The 18,944-nt window shown below is 41.2% G+C and overlaps 2 protein-coding genes across 3 annotated transcripts in view; one reads left to right on the top strand and one right to left on the bottom strand.

Moving 5' to 3' along the window:
- LOC135429287 (coiled-coil domain-containing protein 170) overlaps positions 1 to 4,879 on the bottom strand; it is a 41,104-nt gene extending 36,225 nt beyond the window's left edge. The window contains 1 exon segment of the mRNA XM_064683553.1: positions 4,807 to 4,879. Within this exon segment, the coding sequence (XP_064539623.1) occupies positions 4,807 to 4,815 (9 nt within the window). The 5' untranslated portion in view covers positions 4,816 to 4,879.
- On the top strand, positions 4,374 to 17,220 carry al (aristaless). 2 transcript variants are annotated; one of them, XM_064683552.1, is made up of 5 exons: positions 4,374 to 4,509; positions 14,368 to 14,716; positions 15,583 to 15,628; positions 16,198 to 16,460; positions 16,533 to 17,220. In XM_064683552.1, exons 2-5 carry the CDS (start codon positions 14,412 to 14,414, stop codon positions 17,062 to 17,064), a joined length of 1,146 nt encoding a protein of 381 aa, XP_064539622.1. In that variant the 5' UTR covers positions 4,374 to 4,509; positions 14,368 to 14,411; the 3' UTR covers positions 17,065 to 17,220. The 2 variants fall into 2 exon arrangements, with proteins under 2 accessions (XP_064539622.1, XP_064539621.1); XM_064683551.1 differs by lacking the exon at positions 4,374 to 4,509 and adding an exon at positions 14,123 to 14,280 and having other exon boundaries at positions 14,371 to 14,716.
- The last annotated feature ends 1,724 nt before the right edge of the window (positions 17,221 to 18,944 follow it).

Below are 18,944 nucleotides of genomic sequence, written 5' to 3'. Positions count from 1 at the left end.
GAAATTTGCAGCACAGCGACAAATAAGCTTGGTCTGCAATAGTATTAGAAAACAAACATGTATGCATAAATATATACATAAATGCATACATACATGCATGCATACACTAACACACTTACGCCCACACGCACACACACACATACATTTGGCAAGGGGCTATAGAATACTTCCACAGCTAGTAAGTTATATTTGCTGTAACAATTTAATAATTTGACCCTTTTAGTTCGAATGGAAAATATTCAAATATAATAAATATATAATAATAGACGCTTCGATTATGCAAAAGTGTGAAACACGTCTCAAATAATTTTTCATAAGGATCATTGGAAATGACTATTTTGCTTTCTTGTCACCAATCAGTCAGTTAATCAGTCATTCAGTCAGTCAATCACTCTGCCAGTCACTCAGGAAAGATATAAGAATAATAAATGTAAAGCTTGAAAAAGTACCTTATCAAAATGTGCGTATGGTATATATGGGATTAATTCTTTAGACTTAACGACTAGATAAAAGGAAATCCTCTTCCGCTGAGAAGAAGAGAAATATGTTATAGCCTAAGTGAAACAGGAATAAAAGTCGAAACCTTAAATAGACGCAATTACATGATGCGAATATAAGTCTAGCTAGACATAAGAACATGGTGCCTTGATTTCTTCTCTGCAACACCCTCAACAAGGATTCCCATTAGCTCATTAGCCTGCCTTGTTTGCTTTAAAAAACTTGGTCAAAATCCTTTTAAATAAGTCTGCTCTGAAGAATGATTTTAAAGAGTATTTGATTCAACCTAATGCTCATCTTAAATGCGGCATAGAATGGCATATGCTCAGCACAGAGATCTATTTCGCAGCATTCCATCTGGCAGTTGCATTCGTGGCCTGGTAATGAAGAGAACGCCTCGGACAGGCGATAAGGCACACACACACACACACAGAGAGGATGGATGGATGCACATAGCTGCAATTTGTTTGGCCCGGACCCGGTCTCTCAACATCAACTGGCACTTAATGTGCAGTTGGAAGTGAGCGAGAGCGCGCGCGCGCCGAGGAAAGCTGAGGAAAAGGCAAGGAAAACGCGCAGCAGAAATAAAATTATTTAATTGCGCAATTAAGTGCACATTTGTAACGTTTTGCGCGACATCTGTCCCCAGGTCGATGAAGAAACGGTAGAGAGACCAAAGCCTCGGACCCAGAGACGAGACCGAGAGACCGAGACCGGAAATTCAATTGTTGAGATAATAATTACATTAGGACGTGCGCGCATGCGCGACTCTAACGCGGACACAGACTCGAACTCGAACTGGAAGTCGAAGTCGAGCTGGGACTCGGACAGAGCAGAGCATATGGACTGACCAGGACTGACTAGAGCGTCTGGGCAGCTACTCCAAAATGAGAGCGCACACCTTGCGCGACGAGCTGATTGACACGGCCACATGGGGGACGCTACGAGACCGGGCCAGACCAGATAGCTTCCCCAGACGACCTGCTGTACATTGAACCCGAACCTAAACCCAAGCCCGTGCCCGTGCCCGTGCCCATGCCCGAACCCAAGTTCGAACCCGGTCGAGCGGCCGTTTTGTTTGCATTTCGCCTGTAAATGAAGCGTGAAATTGGCTTCAAGTGCAGCGACTGCAGCGTCGCATTGTTTACTTCTTGTTATGGGCCCCCGACAATGGTATAATACCTATAATATGTCCATATAATGGCAACACCAAACTATTTGTATGCAATTGCCATTAACACTTTATTTATTGCCCGGCCGAGAAGCGCACAGAGAGGAAGGGAGGAAGGGAGACTGCAGCAGTTGCAGCTAAATGGAGCTGTGTGCTTGGTGCCGGGTTGAGGTTTAATGAAGTAGTTAGCTTGGCATGGAATGATTACAAATGGTCAGCAAACAAAATAATCATAGAGATCATGTTATAGCCCAGCGGCAGGCATTCAAATATATACATATATATCAAGTGAATTAAATTCAATTTAGACAAAGAAGCTATCTACAAAGTGTTTCCATATGGAGAAGTGATGTCTGGAAACCAGCGCGATAATGACTTAGAAAATGGTTTAAATGCAGTTCAAGCTTGTAACTCGAAAACTGTTATAATTATAATGCTGAAATTTGAGAAGATCAGAAGCGTATAGTCATATGTGACTAAGTAAAATTTTGTTAAGTAAGTTAAGTCTTTTTAATTTAAGGCTTAAGGTTACATAACGATAAGCCAAAAAGGAAGAGGAACTATCTTAAGCCTAGTTCAAGCAAGGTTAAGTAGGTTAATTTTATCAGGAATTATCTTGAAGGAGATCAAAATGGGAGTTGAGAGCTTAAGATCTACGAAAATATGGCGATTGTACCCAAATCCATCAAAACTGAATCAAACCTATATATATATATAAGTATCTCCTAAACGAATGACAACTGAGTCAAACTAATGTACATATTATGAAAACAGATGATGGTATATGTATAAATATGTTAATCAAATAAAAGTGAAGATTTAAAAAAATATATTCCAATGTTAATGCATGAACAAAAATTTTTGGGTTTGCAGCAAACTTTTCGAAACTTTTAAGAAGAGGAAAAAAATAATAAATTTTTTTTGGTATAAAAACCAAGTTGGCTCTAGTAATATAATATATTCAAATGAGCCTAGTTTTTTATTTTTTATTTTTATACCCTGAACCCATTGAAAATGGGTAAAAGGGGTATTATGTATTTGTGCAAATGTATGTAACAGGCAGAAGGAAGCATCTCCGACCCCATAAAGTATAAATATTCTAGATCAGCATCAATAGCCGAGTCGATCTAGCCATGTCCGTCTGTCTGTCCGTCCGTCTGTCCGTATGTATTAACGCAAGGATCTTAGCTGTAGGTCCTCCTAGTCCCCGCGCAGATCGAGTTTGTTTTCGATATTCGATAACTTGCCCCGTTTCCAAGTAATCGATAAAAATCAATATCGAAATACTGTTTTTTGAACATTTTCGGCAAATAATATGAGCTAAAATCACCAAACTAGAATAGTATATATATATTAAGTATCTTTCATTTTATACCTATCGCCTGTTGCAAGAAGAGGGTTTAGGGTATCCCCTAGTCGGGAGCTCCCGACTAGAACCTCTTACTTGATAATTATATGTTTTATTAGTTATACCAAGAATCAGCCATCAATATCGGCTATTTACAGGTAGGGTAAATTTTGCAGCCACGCTATGTCAAAGGTTTTTTTTCTTAGTTACCTTTATAATCATAGTTATTATACTTAATGCCCGTTTAGCTTAACACCATTTTGCCCAGCTTGCCGCTTTCTCTGACCATATCAGGCAATTAAGACCCTTGACAGTCGTCCCGCGGTTGGATTCAATAAACCAACAAAGTCATTTACGAGGCCCTTAACACTATCCAACAACAATAAGAACAACAACAACAATTCTCAGCATATGCGTGATAGGTAAATTATTTAATTTATGAGCCGCAACAGCAGCAGAGCAAAGGGAAATGGCTGAAGAGCTGCAAATGCATCGATGGAAAACGCATGCGAAAACGCAAACAAAAGTCGGGAAAATAAATTTCCATTTTGCTAATCAAATTTATTGCACTTTGTGCGAGGCTTATTCAATTACGTGCCACTCCACACACACACACATACACACATGTGAGAGCGAATACACAGAGAGTGAGAGCGAGAGCGAGCGAGAGGCAAGGCTGCAAAGAGAGAGAGCTTTACAGCTTTACAGCGCCGGCAGCGGGCCGGTTAGCCGCCATTATTCGAGCGCTCATAGGTCGATGCTGATTGGCGGCGGCATGCGCTCTCTCGCTCGCACTGCAGCAAACAAAACAGAAAGAGAGAGAGGGAGAGTGAGAGCGAGCGAGGCGGAGCGCTGCTCACCTGCCGGCCCGACACCTGCCTCAAACGCGATCCGTTCATTGCGATCGTGCCTGCCTCGATCGCATCGAGCTCTCTCGCTTCAGCACACTGACGGTCCGTCCAGCAGCAGCAGCTGGCGGCAGCTTCTCCAACAACTAAACAACCAAACAACCGGTTGTTGGCGTCTGCGGCCCACCTGAAAATTTTGAAATTTGTACCGGCCTCGCTGCCAGCCGCCGCCTGCTCTTTGTGTAGTTCGCTTGCGGCACTGACGGAGCCCGGTCATCAAAAGCCGTCGTCGTCGCGCTCGACTCTCGAGTCTGTTTCATGTGCCGTTTATCCGCAGTTGTGCGTGTGTATATGTGTGTGTGTGCTAAAACTATAACCAAAATTGTAGATCTAAATAACGTGCTGATCTAAGCGCAATATTCAATTTATTCGAGTAGCTGTTGACTTGGCAACAATTGAAACAGGGCTTCTGTGCAAAGACCGTCGGCAGGTGTTCCAGGTTGTGAGTGTTTCGCCAAAGTTCCTCGAAAAAAAAAACCAGAAGAAACTAACAATATCGATAACGATAACGATAACCGAGTAAAGATCACAGCATAGTCACAACTCTACATTACAGCTACAGTCAATACAAGAAGAAGAAGAAGGTAAGTTATTCGCTTTTAAGCGCAAAATTAGTTTGAAAATAACTTTAAAAAATATAAATTAAAAAATAACAATATCTCAAAGGTAAAATATATATATAATATAATAATACTCAATATATTATTAAAATGTATATAAATTAATTTGAGTTTTCACCCATTTTCCACCCAACGAGTTTTTAAATGAAGTTGTAAGTTTCTTGTTTGGGAATAGAAAATTAGCATATTCACAGCTTACCTAGAGCGGGAAAGCCCACATCTACTTATATCTAGTACAAGATAATGAAATGTCAAACTTACCCGGCCCATTTTCCAAGTGAAGTTTTCCAATTCGGTTGAAAGACGAATTCATTGTTGTATAGCATAGAACTTTAAAGATGATAGAAGCGATTTTTTCATGGAGTAAGAAGCTTTGTTGTTCCCGCTTGCCAAAACAGGGTAATTAAATTTCCCAAGGAAGCTGTGGATAAACATTTAGTTCTATTAGCTGTGGAAATACGTAGCTTATATTGGTTACTTGATTTATATACACATAACTCACGCTTATTCCAAAGAAAATAACATATAAATATCACAAAAGCCTTAACCCACATTATAATCAACTGTAATCTTCCTTTTAAGCAGAAATATCGTTATCGGAATAAGGTATATTCTTATAAGAACTGTGAGATCTCTCATAATCACAATTACTTTAGTCTATGCTCTCCTTCTCCCTCTCCCTCGCTCTATCTCCCCTTCGCTCGCTATGATACCATCATACATTCAATATTTGTCTTACAAAATAACCTAGTTTTCGTAACGATCCGATAATATAACATATATTGCACAAGTCGAGTAATCGGGTAATCGTTTCGTTCCCAAAAAATTTGACTAAGAAAACGAAAATTAAATATCATTAAATTTGATTAATTCACTTGGACATATCGTATCGCCATGTACGAGCACAGGCCTTAACTGGCCCAAGCAATCGACAAAATATTATTATTATTATTATACGTTTTTGTCTTCAGTTTTGTTTTTTTTTTTTATTTTGATTAACCGTAGTTGGGTATTTACGGACTATGCCACATGCTGATAGGACGATGGGCTTATCGCTGATTGGCTTTAATTAAACACCATTAAAGAGTACAAAAATATTGTCAGCGTCTGAGTCGTTGGTAAATAAATCACGTTTTGTCATTGTGATGTTTTCAAAATGTTTGCCTAATCGAATAGCAATGAAATTTCCACTCGTACACCAACAACCAACAACAAAATAAATGAAATTAACCGGCCGCAATTATCGCAACGAGATAATCATGTCAAAAAACTAGTCGAAAGGCTGAGATATGCTTGGGTCAGTCGAGTAATACGAGTACGAATACGTTTTAGATAAGTCAAGTCATATCAACGTCAGCTCAAGGGTGGGTTCCGTTTCTTTCCGCTTTTATACCCTCAACCCATTGAAAATGGAAAAACAGGGTATAATGTATTTGTGCAAATGTATGTTACAAGCAGAAGGAAGCATCTCCGACCCCATAAAGTATATATATTCTTGATCGGCATTAACAGCCGAGTCGATCTAGCCATGTCCGTCTGTCTGTCCGTCCGTCTGTCCGTATATATGAATGCAAGGATCTCGGAACCTATATGAGCTAGAGACTTAAAATATTGGCTGTAGGTCCTCCTAGTGCCCGCGCAGATCGAGCTTGTTTCCGATATTCGATAACTTGCCCCGTTTCCAAGTAATCGATACAAATCGATATCGAAATCCTGTTTTTGAGCAATTTTGGTAAATAATAAGAGCTAAAACCACCAAACTTGACATGTAGCTTCTAGAATAGTATATATATATATAGTATCTTTGATTTTATACTTATCACCTGTCTGAAATTGAGGGTTCAGGGTATCCCCTAGTCGGGAGCTCCCGAATAGAACCTCTTACTTGTTACTTCTTCTTTTTTTTTGGAGAGTATTTGACGAGTTTTGGTTTCCTGGCGATAATCGATAATTTTGCTGTGATTTAATTAATAATAATGCGCATGTGACTTGTCAATTTCGTTTAGACTGTGACGCAAATTGTCGGCCCTATCAATGAGGTAGCATCGGGTGCACACAAAGATCTTTGCATCCGATTAGATAGTTCTTTCTTTCTTTTTTGGGGGCTAAATTAAAATATGTTCCGCGCCAAAATAGCAATTGAGGTATTTGCAGCCCAATTCAATTAGGCCAACACACAATTAAAACTTGTCCACAGATAGCGTCTCGCTGCAGTTCGTATCTAACAGATACAATGCCTGGTTATCTATTCCCTCTTCGTGCTGGCTACACGAGACATTTCCCAATTTGTCAGAGAGCGAGAGAGAGAGAGAGACGGAGACTAGAACTACACTGTACAGCAGAAACTAGGCCCAACACCCACGCTCTCAGCTTTGAGCCGCGATAAGAACTGGCGCCAGGGTTCGAACCCGGCCAGCTCATTGAGAGCTGTGCATATGGTTCATTAATTCCAGCCAAAGCCAAAGCCAAAAGTCCGGGCCCAAATGGAACATGCGAACATGAAATATCAAGCACAGACACAGTCCCCAAATTGCTCGGCGTCCGTCTCCGTCCGCTTATCAAAGCGTACAAGACAATGACAAAGGGCAGAAACACGGATGCACCAAGTCTCTCGCTTTCTGTCTCAGCCTCCCGTCTACAGTCTCTGTCCCAGCCTCACTAAACTTAGCCAACAAAGCAGAAGGCCAGCGCCAGGCGTCGAGCAACAGTTGTTCGACTACAGCTTCACGCCGCCGCCCCCCGCTCCTCCCGTTTCTCCCGCCACCAGCTCCTTCTTGGTCAGCGTTTTTAACATGCATTTTATGAGTAATTGGCCTCGCATCATCCACATCAACAGCTACCCGGAACGTCCCGGGACCTGAGTCACAGAGTGACTGGAGCCTGAAACGGCGACTACCTTTGGCTACCGTCGACAACTCTGCCATTAGGGTGGCCAAGGCGCAAAGAAAAACAAGAGGAGAAAATCCTTTCAATGCCACAACGAACTGCAAATACCCTTTACGAATGTAACTTAGATGTAAAGTGACCAAGCGAGGATTTGGGTATATAATTTAGCTTATGTTAAAAGACAGCTCTCTGTAAAAAGTTTAGCTAGCTTTAAGGGACCATGGAGGACAGAGAATTGTTGTATTAAATGGATTTGTGTGCGTTCTTAGCTAATGTTTTTGAAAGGGTATTAAGAGATACTTCTCTAAATGCAATTGAGTTAGCTTAAAGTGACCATGGAGGACAGGGATTAGCAGAATGTGACTGTTGAGAAAGGTGAATGCTTCAGTCTAGGCTTAACTGTTGAAATAATATTAGAAAAAACATATATTATTATAGTAAACCAAGCTTAAAGTGACCATGGAGGACATTAATTGGCAGAAAATGAAAATTTGTGGAAGTAAGTGCTTAAGGACAGGCTAAGGTCTGAAAAGACGATGCAAATAGATTTCTGTCTTCTGTGGAGTACCCTTAAAGTGACCATGGAGGACCAAGAATTGCAAATAAAGTCTGTCTACACCGATGCCTTAAATCAACTTCTTAAAAGTCGCAACTTTTTACATAATTGAGTAGGCATTTAAATACCTTGGAGAATAGCTGATAACAGATATTGACAATTGGGCAAAGTTTCGGGAAAAGGCTTAAAAAATTAAATAAAATAAAATAATAGATAATTAATAATAATAATAAATAATAATAAGAATAATAAATAAAAATAAATGAAAATAAAAATAATACAAACAATAACAGGGCTAAAAAAATCTTGCCCACAAAAAGTTTCTTTTGGTTAGGGTAATCGTGAGTCGTTGTGATTGTCGTTGATGGGCAGTAAATTGAATTAAGATTGCCCCATCAACAAATGAGGCTGCCGAGAGACTTCGACACAGGATATGAATAAACTAATTATAATTGTCTGCCTGTGTGTGTGTTGTGTGTGTGTTTGTGTGTGTGTGTGCATTAGAGGGCCATAATGTACCAAATAGCACGGCGAGTCTCGCCCTCTGCCCGGCGTCTGGGGCACAAGAAGAATGCTGTCTTATCGCACCTGGCGCGTCCAAAGCCGGCGCCAACACGAGCAGCAGCTCAGGTGCAGGCCTCCGTCTCTGCTCTCGCTATCATTTTTATGTTATTTTGTGTTTTTATTTTTTCGGGTGACTCACGAAATTGTCGCTTGTCTGCGCTTATACCAAATTAATAATTGACTTTATCGAGTGGACAACAAAGCAGGTGGGTTCACTCGATGCCACGCTCAAATCCATCAACTGCAATTGAGGACTTTCGAAGGGGGGAGGGTGGAAGGGGGGACCACACAGCAATATCGTTATGATGAGCACGAGCTTTGCTTTGAGCCACCCAAAAAGCTTGGGAGAGGGCGCTGGCCTGATCATCAAAGTGTGACTAAAGTGGTTTAGCCTAATGTAAACCCATAAATAAGCTGCAGCAGATACCAAGCAGCTGAGACCAGGCCGGGCCAGGCCGGGCAGACGCATTAACAAAATGCCAGAAATGAGCTTCTGTTTGGGCAGCTCTACCTGAACCGATCGGCTCGCCCGGGCCCGTTTCCATTTAATGAAATATGCGAGTCCCGGTTGCAGTCCGCCGTCCGAGGAGCGTGTGTCGAACACAAAAGTGCAGCCATAAAAACGACACCAAGCGACATGGCGCAGCACAGCAGGCAGCAAGGGGGAAAGGGGGAAAGGAGTCACCTTAAAGGAAGGACAGAGCAAAACATTGATGCTTATCGACGTGACAGAAGTGTTTGGAGGGAGGCAACCCTAAGCAACTGTGCTGTACCGCATCATTGTAGAGTACACACATAATGCGGCTTGTTATTAGGCATTAATTTCTTAATTTCTGCACTTGTCGGGAGCGAGAATAACAAATACAAGTATAGCAAGGCGGGAGTGCACGACTGGCAGATACCCTAAGCTAAAGACCTACCTCTTTTAACTAAGCACTTTATGCAGCTCCTGTGTTTCTTCCTTTTCCCTCTGCCTCCCCGCACTGTTCATGGAAAGTGCATTCTTGAGAAACTTCGGTGCTTCAAGTCCCATCTGAATTTTATAGAGCATAATGGCATAATGGCATATAGTATCTAGTGTATAGCAAAGAACAAGGCTTCAGCTTTAGGTTAAATCAGTTTTTTCCAATTTTGTGCGAAACTGGAAGGAAGTATCCAAAATGTGAAACATTCTTCATTTGTATATATTATATCTAGCTCTTATAGTTTTCAACTTATGCTGATGTCTTTAAATGGATATTATAAAAATTGGAGCAAAGGAAAACTTGTTCCACGTATAATATGAGAGAATATATAGATATGCACTACAAAAAACCAATATGCTCTTTTCACTTTATGAACAGCTTATATAAAACTTGGAAACCCACACGCAGCTCTCACAATGTTGGCAGCAAGAGTTGCTCTTAAATAATTTCCAGACACTAATGGAGCTTATCTCTAAACGAAACAAGCAACCGCAAACAAGTCTGGCCAGCACGTAGAAGAAGAAGCACCAGCTGCAGACTGACTGACTGACTGACTGACTGACTGACTGACTGACTGACTGACAGACTGAGTGAATGGGGCTGAAAGACTGCAGACTGTAGACTGCAGAGACTCCTGAGACTGGCGCTTGACTTGATTAGCATGTGAGCCCTAAGCGAGACAGTCGCCACAGTGTGTCAAACAGTTGAGCACGACGATCTTTCCCCTCCCCCTCTACTGACAAACCCCTCACAGCGCGGGTAGCTGTTGCTGCTGCTGCTGACCAATTGACCATAGCGGGAAAATCGCACTATCTGCAATTGGACAGAGCAAGCGCAGCGCTAACTTGATTAGTTCTGGCCAAGCTCTCGTTAATAAAGCCATGAAAGCCAAATAGCTTAAAACATGGCCAAGAGCTGTTGCTGCTGCCCCTGCTGTTGTTCGAGTGGGTTGACAGTTGCTGACTGCAAAAGTTTTTTAATTACCGCCGCCAAACGCAACCGTCAATCACAGTCCCAAACACTTTGTTCAACTGACTCCTGCTCCCGCTCCTGCTCCTGCTCCTGGCCTGCTCCGTGGCAATAATAAAGTCGTAACGCGTTTACAATTATAAGGCGGTACGACAACAAAGTCAAACGGCACACATTCTCCACATAGCTGAACGAATCCGGAGAGCACTTCAGCATTTTTTGAGCGAGCGGCAGTCAGGCTGGAGTGTCTACTGTACACGGACAATGTAGCTACACAGTTGAAGCACAGTTCGCATGCAATGAATTAATCAGCGCTTTTTTATGATCTCAGATTAGACAGGTGGGAACACAGCGGGGTAGATGGGGTAGGTGGGGCACTCCTTCATCCTCAACATAATTGCAATTCGTACAACTAATTTAATAATTTGCAGCCGAGTCTTACACAAATTAAGTTTGTCAGCTGTCAATGCGCGGAATTTGTTAACAACATTGAAAACTGACAGTGCGAATCATCATAAAAGTTATTAATGATGAGAAATGAGTTATGAACTGACGGATGTGTAAAAAAAAAACAAACAAATAAAACAACTACGGGCATGAAAAAAGTCAATTGCAATAACGAATAGCGAGTGCTCTGACAAGGTTCAAACAATATAAGGAAGTGGAAAGTGAATGACAAGGGAAATTAAAGAAGCATACGATATATATCGATATATATACTCTACCATATACCATTCCGATATATACTATATTATACTGCAGGCTAATTTAATATATATATGTCTAACAAATTGAAGCCATTGAAACGTAAAACATGGAATTAAACATTCATTAAGTTTGATAAATTCTGTACCTATCGATATAACGTTACTTGTTTACATTTTCAGTAGTAAAAGAATTATTATTCACGAGTTATCAAATTAGGCATTTCAAAAGTTTCATTTCAAAAGTTTAGAAGGCTTATTGTGAATCGATAATAATTAGAAACGATAAATAGGCTATCGATATATAATCAGTAAACATTCGATTAGTTCGATTGTCTATCGATAATTCGTTATCAAGTTAGACTATACAAAAGTTTACTAAGGTTATTCTCAAGCGATAATAATTAGGAACAATACAACGCCTATCGATAAATTATGTAAACATTCGATAAGTGCGATTGTCTATCGATACTTCAATTAGATAGGCCATATAGTAAAAAACAAATATAATTGTGTCTCATAATGAATGAGAATATCAAAAGTTTATAATGGCTTTGAGAAAAACGATCAAATATGCTAGCGATAAATTGTGCGTTACAAAACTTTTTATGACCCCTGTGCTTATCGATAATCGGCACATAGAGTAAATATAGTTTTGTGTGTTTTATTTTTCTCTGAGCTCAATGATTTTATGCCTATCCAAAGTTGTTAAAGATGGGCAGTTTTACAGAGCTCATATATAATATACAATTGTACAATATTTTTGAAAGTGGGAAAATTAGCAGAAAAATAAAGGTTTTATTGTTATATAAAGATCACACTCTATAATTAAAAGAGTTAAGTTGTGAACTGATAAACTGCGGTTTTCAAATGATTCGATAACTTTTGTGCCTATCGATAGCTTTTACAGTGTTGCCATATCAATTTTTGTAATTTTGTTTTGAAAGTTAATGAAAAACAGTCGAAAGAGTAATGTATAATCGAAAGTTAGTACAATAGCTTTGAAATTATGTGAAAAAGAAACACAACTTAAGAGACTTGGGATACTACATTAGAATTTTCCACTGCCTTAAACAAAGCCGTCGACATAGTTAAAATGCCCTTACTTGTACCTTTACCCTGTCAATGACATGGCAACACAGTTCCTGATGATCATTGTCTCGCTTTGCCGGCTACCCATTAATGATGTTGTCGTCTGCAGAAGCGGTTGCAACTTCATTCGGCGCAAGAATGCAACTAAATCAATCAGAAGCACACTAATTTGCCATTTAACAAGGTATTTGGACAATTTTGATATATGTATTCAGCCAGGCCGAGGCGAAATGTCAACGGTAGCATCAACGACAACGACAACGACAACAACGCCAACTTAGGGACGGGGCCATCAATCAAGCAGCCATTGAAGCCCCCGGCATGGCAACGATGGGCAGCCCATCGCAACAAAAAGCAGGCAACATATAAAACGACAAGTTCGAAGTACTTCTTCGAGACATTGGCAGAGGGAATGCATTGTGACGCTTACATTTTGGAGCTAACCATTTACTTAATTGTCATTAAAGCGCATTGTATATTAATTAGCAAAACATGAAATTAACAAAAATGTTGGAAAATTACCGAAAAGGTTGCTCGCTGACTGACAGCAGGCCCAAACAACTGGCACCTGATACCAAATATACAGTTTTGATCTGAACACGTCAACACGGTCGAAACGGGTGAGCGGTAGCGGGAAGGGGAAGAGGGAAGAGGGGGGGGGGGGGGCAACTCCGGTTGCGGTTGCTACATTGCAGCCGCTGATGATGATGAAAATGAAGTTGCCGCCCAATTTAATTAAAATTCCAAACGATCTGCACATGAAATGGCCAGCAAAATAAACGCAGCTCGTGGAAACGTGTTGATGAAAGATCAGCTGTGCCTCGACTCCGGCTGTCTCTCTAGGCAGATGGCCGATGCCATCGATTTGCATTGAGTACGCTGCAGCTGCAGCTGCTGCTGCGGCCCAGACCATGGCCATAAGGCACGCGGCCAGACCGCAACACTGCGCAGCAGGGTTTTAGGAAGATGTTGCTTATATAACAGTTAACAAAAGATGGACTTTTTGAAAAGCTCAATAACATGTTTAGAGAGAGCAATTTGATGTCTTAAAGCTTACATAGTCCATCGAGCTTTAAGCTTTAAGTGTGCTTTATGGCTTGTTGATTTAAAAGTGAATAGCTTTAAAATAGGCATTTAGCTTTAAGCTTTGAAGCTTTAGGAGCAAAAAAGGTTAATATGTATATATTGATAGTAAAATATCGAAACTTTATAACAAAGCTCATACATATGCTGATAAAGAGAGAAGTATTGTCTTAAAACATCTTTTTGAAATCGAACTTTTTGCATTTATTGAGCTTTAATTTGATTGGTAAATACAATTTTTTGACATAAAAGCTTTGCTTTGGTTTTCAAACGAATTTGCAAGCCATACGTTTGGCTTTAAGCTCTTGTTAGGCTTTATATATTCTTGACTCAAGCTGCAGTGAGCTTTTGCGTTTTAAGCTTTAAGTAAGCTAACTAGCTTTTTCAAAAATATATTATGTTATGCTTAAAGCTTACAAGCTTTGTAAACACGTCGTGCATATCACTTAAAAGGCAATTTTTCACTCATTTATTATAAGTAAACTTAAAGCTTTAAAGTGCCTGCATGGAAAATAATTAAAAGCAAAGCTATTCATTCGAGCTTTAGTTTTAAGTGAGCTTTAGCGCTTAACAAAGTCGAGCTTTATGCTTTGGAAGAGTTTAATTTCTCGCACTGCAATTAATTTTACTCAAAGCTATAATGTACTTTCAGAGCTTTTAGCAATTGATTCTAAAAAGGTTTTTTTCTCTGTACCGTTTTTATCTCAACCGATTTTTGACTGTCCAAGTAGTCTCTCGAGTTTCTATAGAAACTTGGTTAAATATCTCTGACTTCCGAGTATATCAAGTATTTGTTTTGTTTGTTGTCTTGTGTAATTATTGAGCTACAAGCAAAGCGCAACCGCAACAGCTAACCTCAGTGCCGACTCGGAGCCTTCATGGCTATTGAAAATTATAGAAATTGGCGTAATAAAGTGTACGATAATTGCATGTTTAGTTATGATTGAATTACGAGCTTCTAATGCGAGACTAATTCGCTGTGCATTTTGTTTGCCCCTCTAAGCAGCTGCCCGCTGGTAACTCGGCCGAATCGCTGCCTCTTGGATTATGGGCATATCGGAGGAGGTCAAGCTGGAGGAACTACCGCAAGAAGCCAAGCTAGCACACCCACATCCGGATGCCGTGGCCGAACGTGGTGTGGCATCCGCCTCGGTCATAGCTACTGGTGCGGTGCCCAGCGGCGCCAGCGGCGGCACGAACAGTCCCATCTCGGATCCCAACAGCGATTGCGAGGCGGATGAGTATGCGCCGAAGCGCAAGCAGCGCCGTTATAGAACGACCTTTACCAGCTTTCAGCTGGAGGAGCTGGAGAAGGCCTTCTCGCGCACCCATTACCCCGACGTATTTACGAGGTGAGTGAGAAACCGAATGACAAAAGATAATAACAAAATAAACGAAATTTGCATAAATCGATTTAATAGTCGGTCTCTGGCCGCAAAAGAAAGAAAATCCGGCCATAAAATTATACGATATGATATGACCCCCTGTGAGCTGTTCCAACTATTTGGAGCAGCATGAAGTCTCAAATTACGCTGAATAGATTTTCAAATCGGTGTCAATTGAGATCCCCTAGGGTACAAGTAAATTCAATTAACATGCAGAAATGCAACAAGATATAGAAAACTGCATTAATAATTGCCATAAATTAGAAACACCCCTCTGACGGACCGACCAAACGACCAGAACTGACTGCAACCAGCCGCTAATTGGATTTGCACAAAAAACCAACAACAACAACAAAAGCAACAACAACGAAACATTTGTAATAACAACAATTAGAGCAAGTTTTTGTGGGCACTTGTCGAGTTTTCATTTCATTAATGCAACCAGTTTAAATGCTTCACAATTAATTAAGCAAATAAATCACAGTATCTCTGTTTACACTTACCTCGAGTGATTGACATGAGAATCTAGTAGAGCGGCGTCCGCGGACGGTTTAGCTGCAATGAGAATCGCAAAGAGAGGCGTTAGACAGAAATGGTGTAAATTAGAAGAAGAAAAAAACATTGAATATTGATTGCGGTGCGATAAATAACTAATTTACATGAAAATGTAATTTCTATATAATTGCATACATTAATTATTTGTTCATTAATTTGATCATTAACTGCAAGCACAGCAATAAAAATGCAATCTTTTTTCTGTATAAAAGGTATATCGCCTTACAGTTTTTTTTCTACAACTCAAGCTTAACTATTTTTTTTCTTCTATTTTACAGAGAAGAGCTGGCGATGAAAATTGGATTAACCGAGGCGCGGATTCAGGTAAAGGCCCAGCACCCTCGACGTACAAGCAATTGTGGTTCAGTCCGATTAGCGTGCTTTAAGCAAAAGTTAACAATGTTGAAAATTGAAAAATAATGGAGCATGTCGTCCCTAATGAAAACGCTTCTAGACATCATTGGCCCAGAGCCCCATAGATTGGAGCAAGCGGAAATCTTGCTGCCAATTTCTTAGTGCCAGTCATTATGAGCTGATCCGGTTGGGGCCTGGCTTTGATCTGGTTTTTTTTTTTAATTACCGCTCATGCTAAACAACATTATTTGTTTACATACATATTCTAGCGGTAATTGCCAGTCAAGGCCCCAAAGGGACACGGACTCAGGCTCCGGCTCCGGCTCCAGCTTCCAACTTCAGTTTGGACTCGATCTTGGACTGGGGCTGCAATCAGCCACCGTTCTCGACACGAATTCAGATTGTTATGTTAAAAACTAATTAAATGGGCGTTTTCAATAGTCACGCCCATTAATTGGCTGCCAGTGGCAGGACACAGTAGCCTGTATTAAACACATAACTCAACTCCGGTCCCAACTCTTCCCCTTTTTCTCGTGTAGGTCTGGTTCCAGAATCGACGCGCCAAGTGGCGCAAGCAGGAGAAGGTCGGACCGCAGTCACATCCATACAATCCGTATCTGCCGAGCGGCGCCGCCAGCATGCAACAAGTGGTGGGCTCGGCCCTGCCGCCCAATCCGTTTACCCATTTGGGCTTCCAGCTGCGCAAGCCATTCGATGCGCCCGCCAATTTGGCCGCCTTTCGCTATCCGCACTTGTCGGCGGCACCAATGTTACCATCCGGCTACTTCAATCAGTTCCAGCGGTAAGCGCGACAGACAGTTGATTATTTTTGCTTTTGGTATTTTAGCAAAATGTTTGTTTGCCCCTTTTGCAGTGCACCGCCGCACATGCTGCCGCCGGGCATGGCTTCGATGTATTCTCCGTCGAGCTCCTTTCAATCGCTGTTGGCCAATATGACGGCTGTGCCGCATGGCCGGGCGCCGCCCATGCCCTCGCTGGCCGCCAAGCCGCCCATGCTGGTCGGTTCACCGGATCTGCATTCGCCTAATAATCATATGATGGCCTCGCCGCCCAACTCGCCCAGCTCACAGCTGTCGCAGTCGGCGCCGGGGGCGCCACAGCCGCCGCCGGGCCAATTATCGCCACAGCAGCTAGTTGGCATCTCGCTGACGCATCAGGCGCCGCCGGCCGGCTCGCCCACACAGACGGCGCCCGTCGCTTTGACCTTGGCCCACGGGCATGGGCATTCGCCGCAACGGCAGCTGGCGCCGCCAACACGTGCCGCCACGCCGCCCGAGGATCGACGCACCTCGTCGATAGCCGCGCTGCGGCTAAAGGCGCGCGAGCACGAACTGAAGCTGGAGCTGCTGCGTCAGAATGGCCACAGCGGCGATGTGGTCAGCTAGCCAAGCAGCTATCATACAATCCAATTGGTTAACTGTAGTCCTAAGCTCCTAAATTATTCGAAAGCGGACCTTGCATTTTATGTATGTAACAGAATTCACGGAATTTCCATTAATAAAACCAAGCACAGACGTCAAAGTGTTTGTGATATACACAGAAAAAAATGCCCTCTCCATTTTTATGATTCTCTTTTATAACCTCATTGAAAATGGGCAGAAATGGTATAATTTGTGCAAATATATGTAACAGGCAGAAGGAAATATCTCCGATAAAGAAGGGAAGAAGGGAACATATATATATTTGGGTGCCGTACTTAAACCCTAAAGTTTTCATAGAGAAAGAGTTCTTAAATGGATACAGGGTACCTCCTAGTCGATTACGCCCCACTAGAGCACCCTAACTTGGTTTTCTAGTTTGCTAGCTGGCATCGAGAAATCACGTAATGCCCACAAATTACATTTAAGCCGAGCCATACAAATGGCCTGGCCCTAATGTGCGTAACAACACCTAGTTGGGAGCAAGCGCTAACAGGGCCAACAACTGATTCACAGGCTGTTGGACAAGCTAACACGGGGAACAGCTACCAGCCGGGCAGGTCGGCTGCCATTAATCAGCGGACTGTACATAAATCAGCGCTGGCCAAAAACAAAAACCACAAGCCGGGCGGGTGCTACAAATATAAATTTATGAATAAATTAGAAACAAATTAAGTATGTTAATGAGAGCCAGCCCAAACGAAACGTAGGTACCGAACGCATCTCAAAACGAATCACAAACGAATGTCGAACGAATATCGAAGACAAGAAAAAAAAAAAAGGAACGCCGCTTAGCGATTTCTCTCCCTTGTTTTATACCCTGTAAAATATCTAAAAAATGGGTATCACTAAGTCTAGCATAACTTATTTTTACTTTGTTCAAGAAGTGAACTTTGAGATAGGTTTCAAATTTATTTGAAAAAATAAAAACAAAAGACTTAGGCAACGAACTTGACTAAAAGATTTAGGCAGCGAACTTGAATAAAAGATTGAGGCAACGAACTTGCTGGTAAGATTTTTCATGCATTTAAAATACAAACAGAATTTCAAAGAAGTTATTTTTGGTTTTTGGTGCAAGCAACTTGTCATTCGGAATATTTTATTGGAAAATATTAAGAATAAAAATAATTATATTTTAATTAACGCAATTATTTCAAAGATATGATCATGACAATTAGTATACGCATACATTAGCATCTCATAACACAAACCAGAAAACTTAATAGCTTTCGGATAATTTTTTATGGCTATTACATAAACAAATAAACGATAAAGTCATGATATTTGGTGCACGGGAAATGTTCACGAAGAATTAAAAAAATATAGAATTTCGATTAGGATATGATATAGAGTAAGTTATAGTCGCGCACTCTCGACTAGTTCACTTTTTTCTCCGTTCTCTTTTTGTTTTTTCGTATATTTTTGGCTTGAATTATGCGTGGTAATTAATAAAATGGAATATTTATGATAACATTTATAAAACACGAAGCTGCTTAATTCGATTACCAGATATTTTTTTTTTTTTTGGTTCTCTCAAAGCTGAAAGATGCCCCTCAAAAAGAAGAAGAAGAAAAACGGGCCACATTGCATGGTAATTGCCATCAAAAGGTGGAACTGTGATAATCATGTTTAACCAGGGCCCTCGGGGGCCTTCCCGGCTGGCTTGTCGTTGTTGTTGTTGTTATCTTCTTCTCAGATTTGGCAACGCTTCATGCATTTCAATGAGTTCGTCAAATGCAAAAGCTACCCATTAATTTGCATAATAATCAAGTCTCTGGCTTTATGGCTGGGGCGCAGCGTGGCGGGGGGGCTGCGGGAGTTATATTTAGCCTGGGGCTAAATAATGT

Source organism: Drosophila montana, unplaced genomic scaffold (genome assembly GCF_035044405.1).
Source record: "Drosophila montana isolate Dmon_TW-CO22-7 unplaced genomic scaffold, ASM3504440v1 contig_2626_1, whole genome shotgun sequence".
Taxonomy (NCBI): Eukaryota; Metazoa; Arthropoda; class Insecta; order Diptera; family Drosophilidae; genus Drosophila; species Drosophila montana.
The sequence above is the reverse complement of the archived record's forward strand: the minus strand, read 5'-3'. Positions and strand labels throughout refer to the sequence as shown.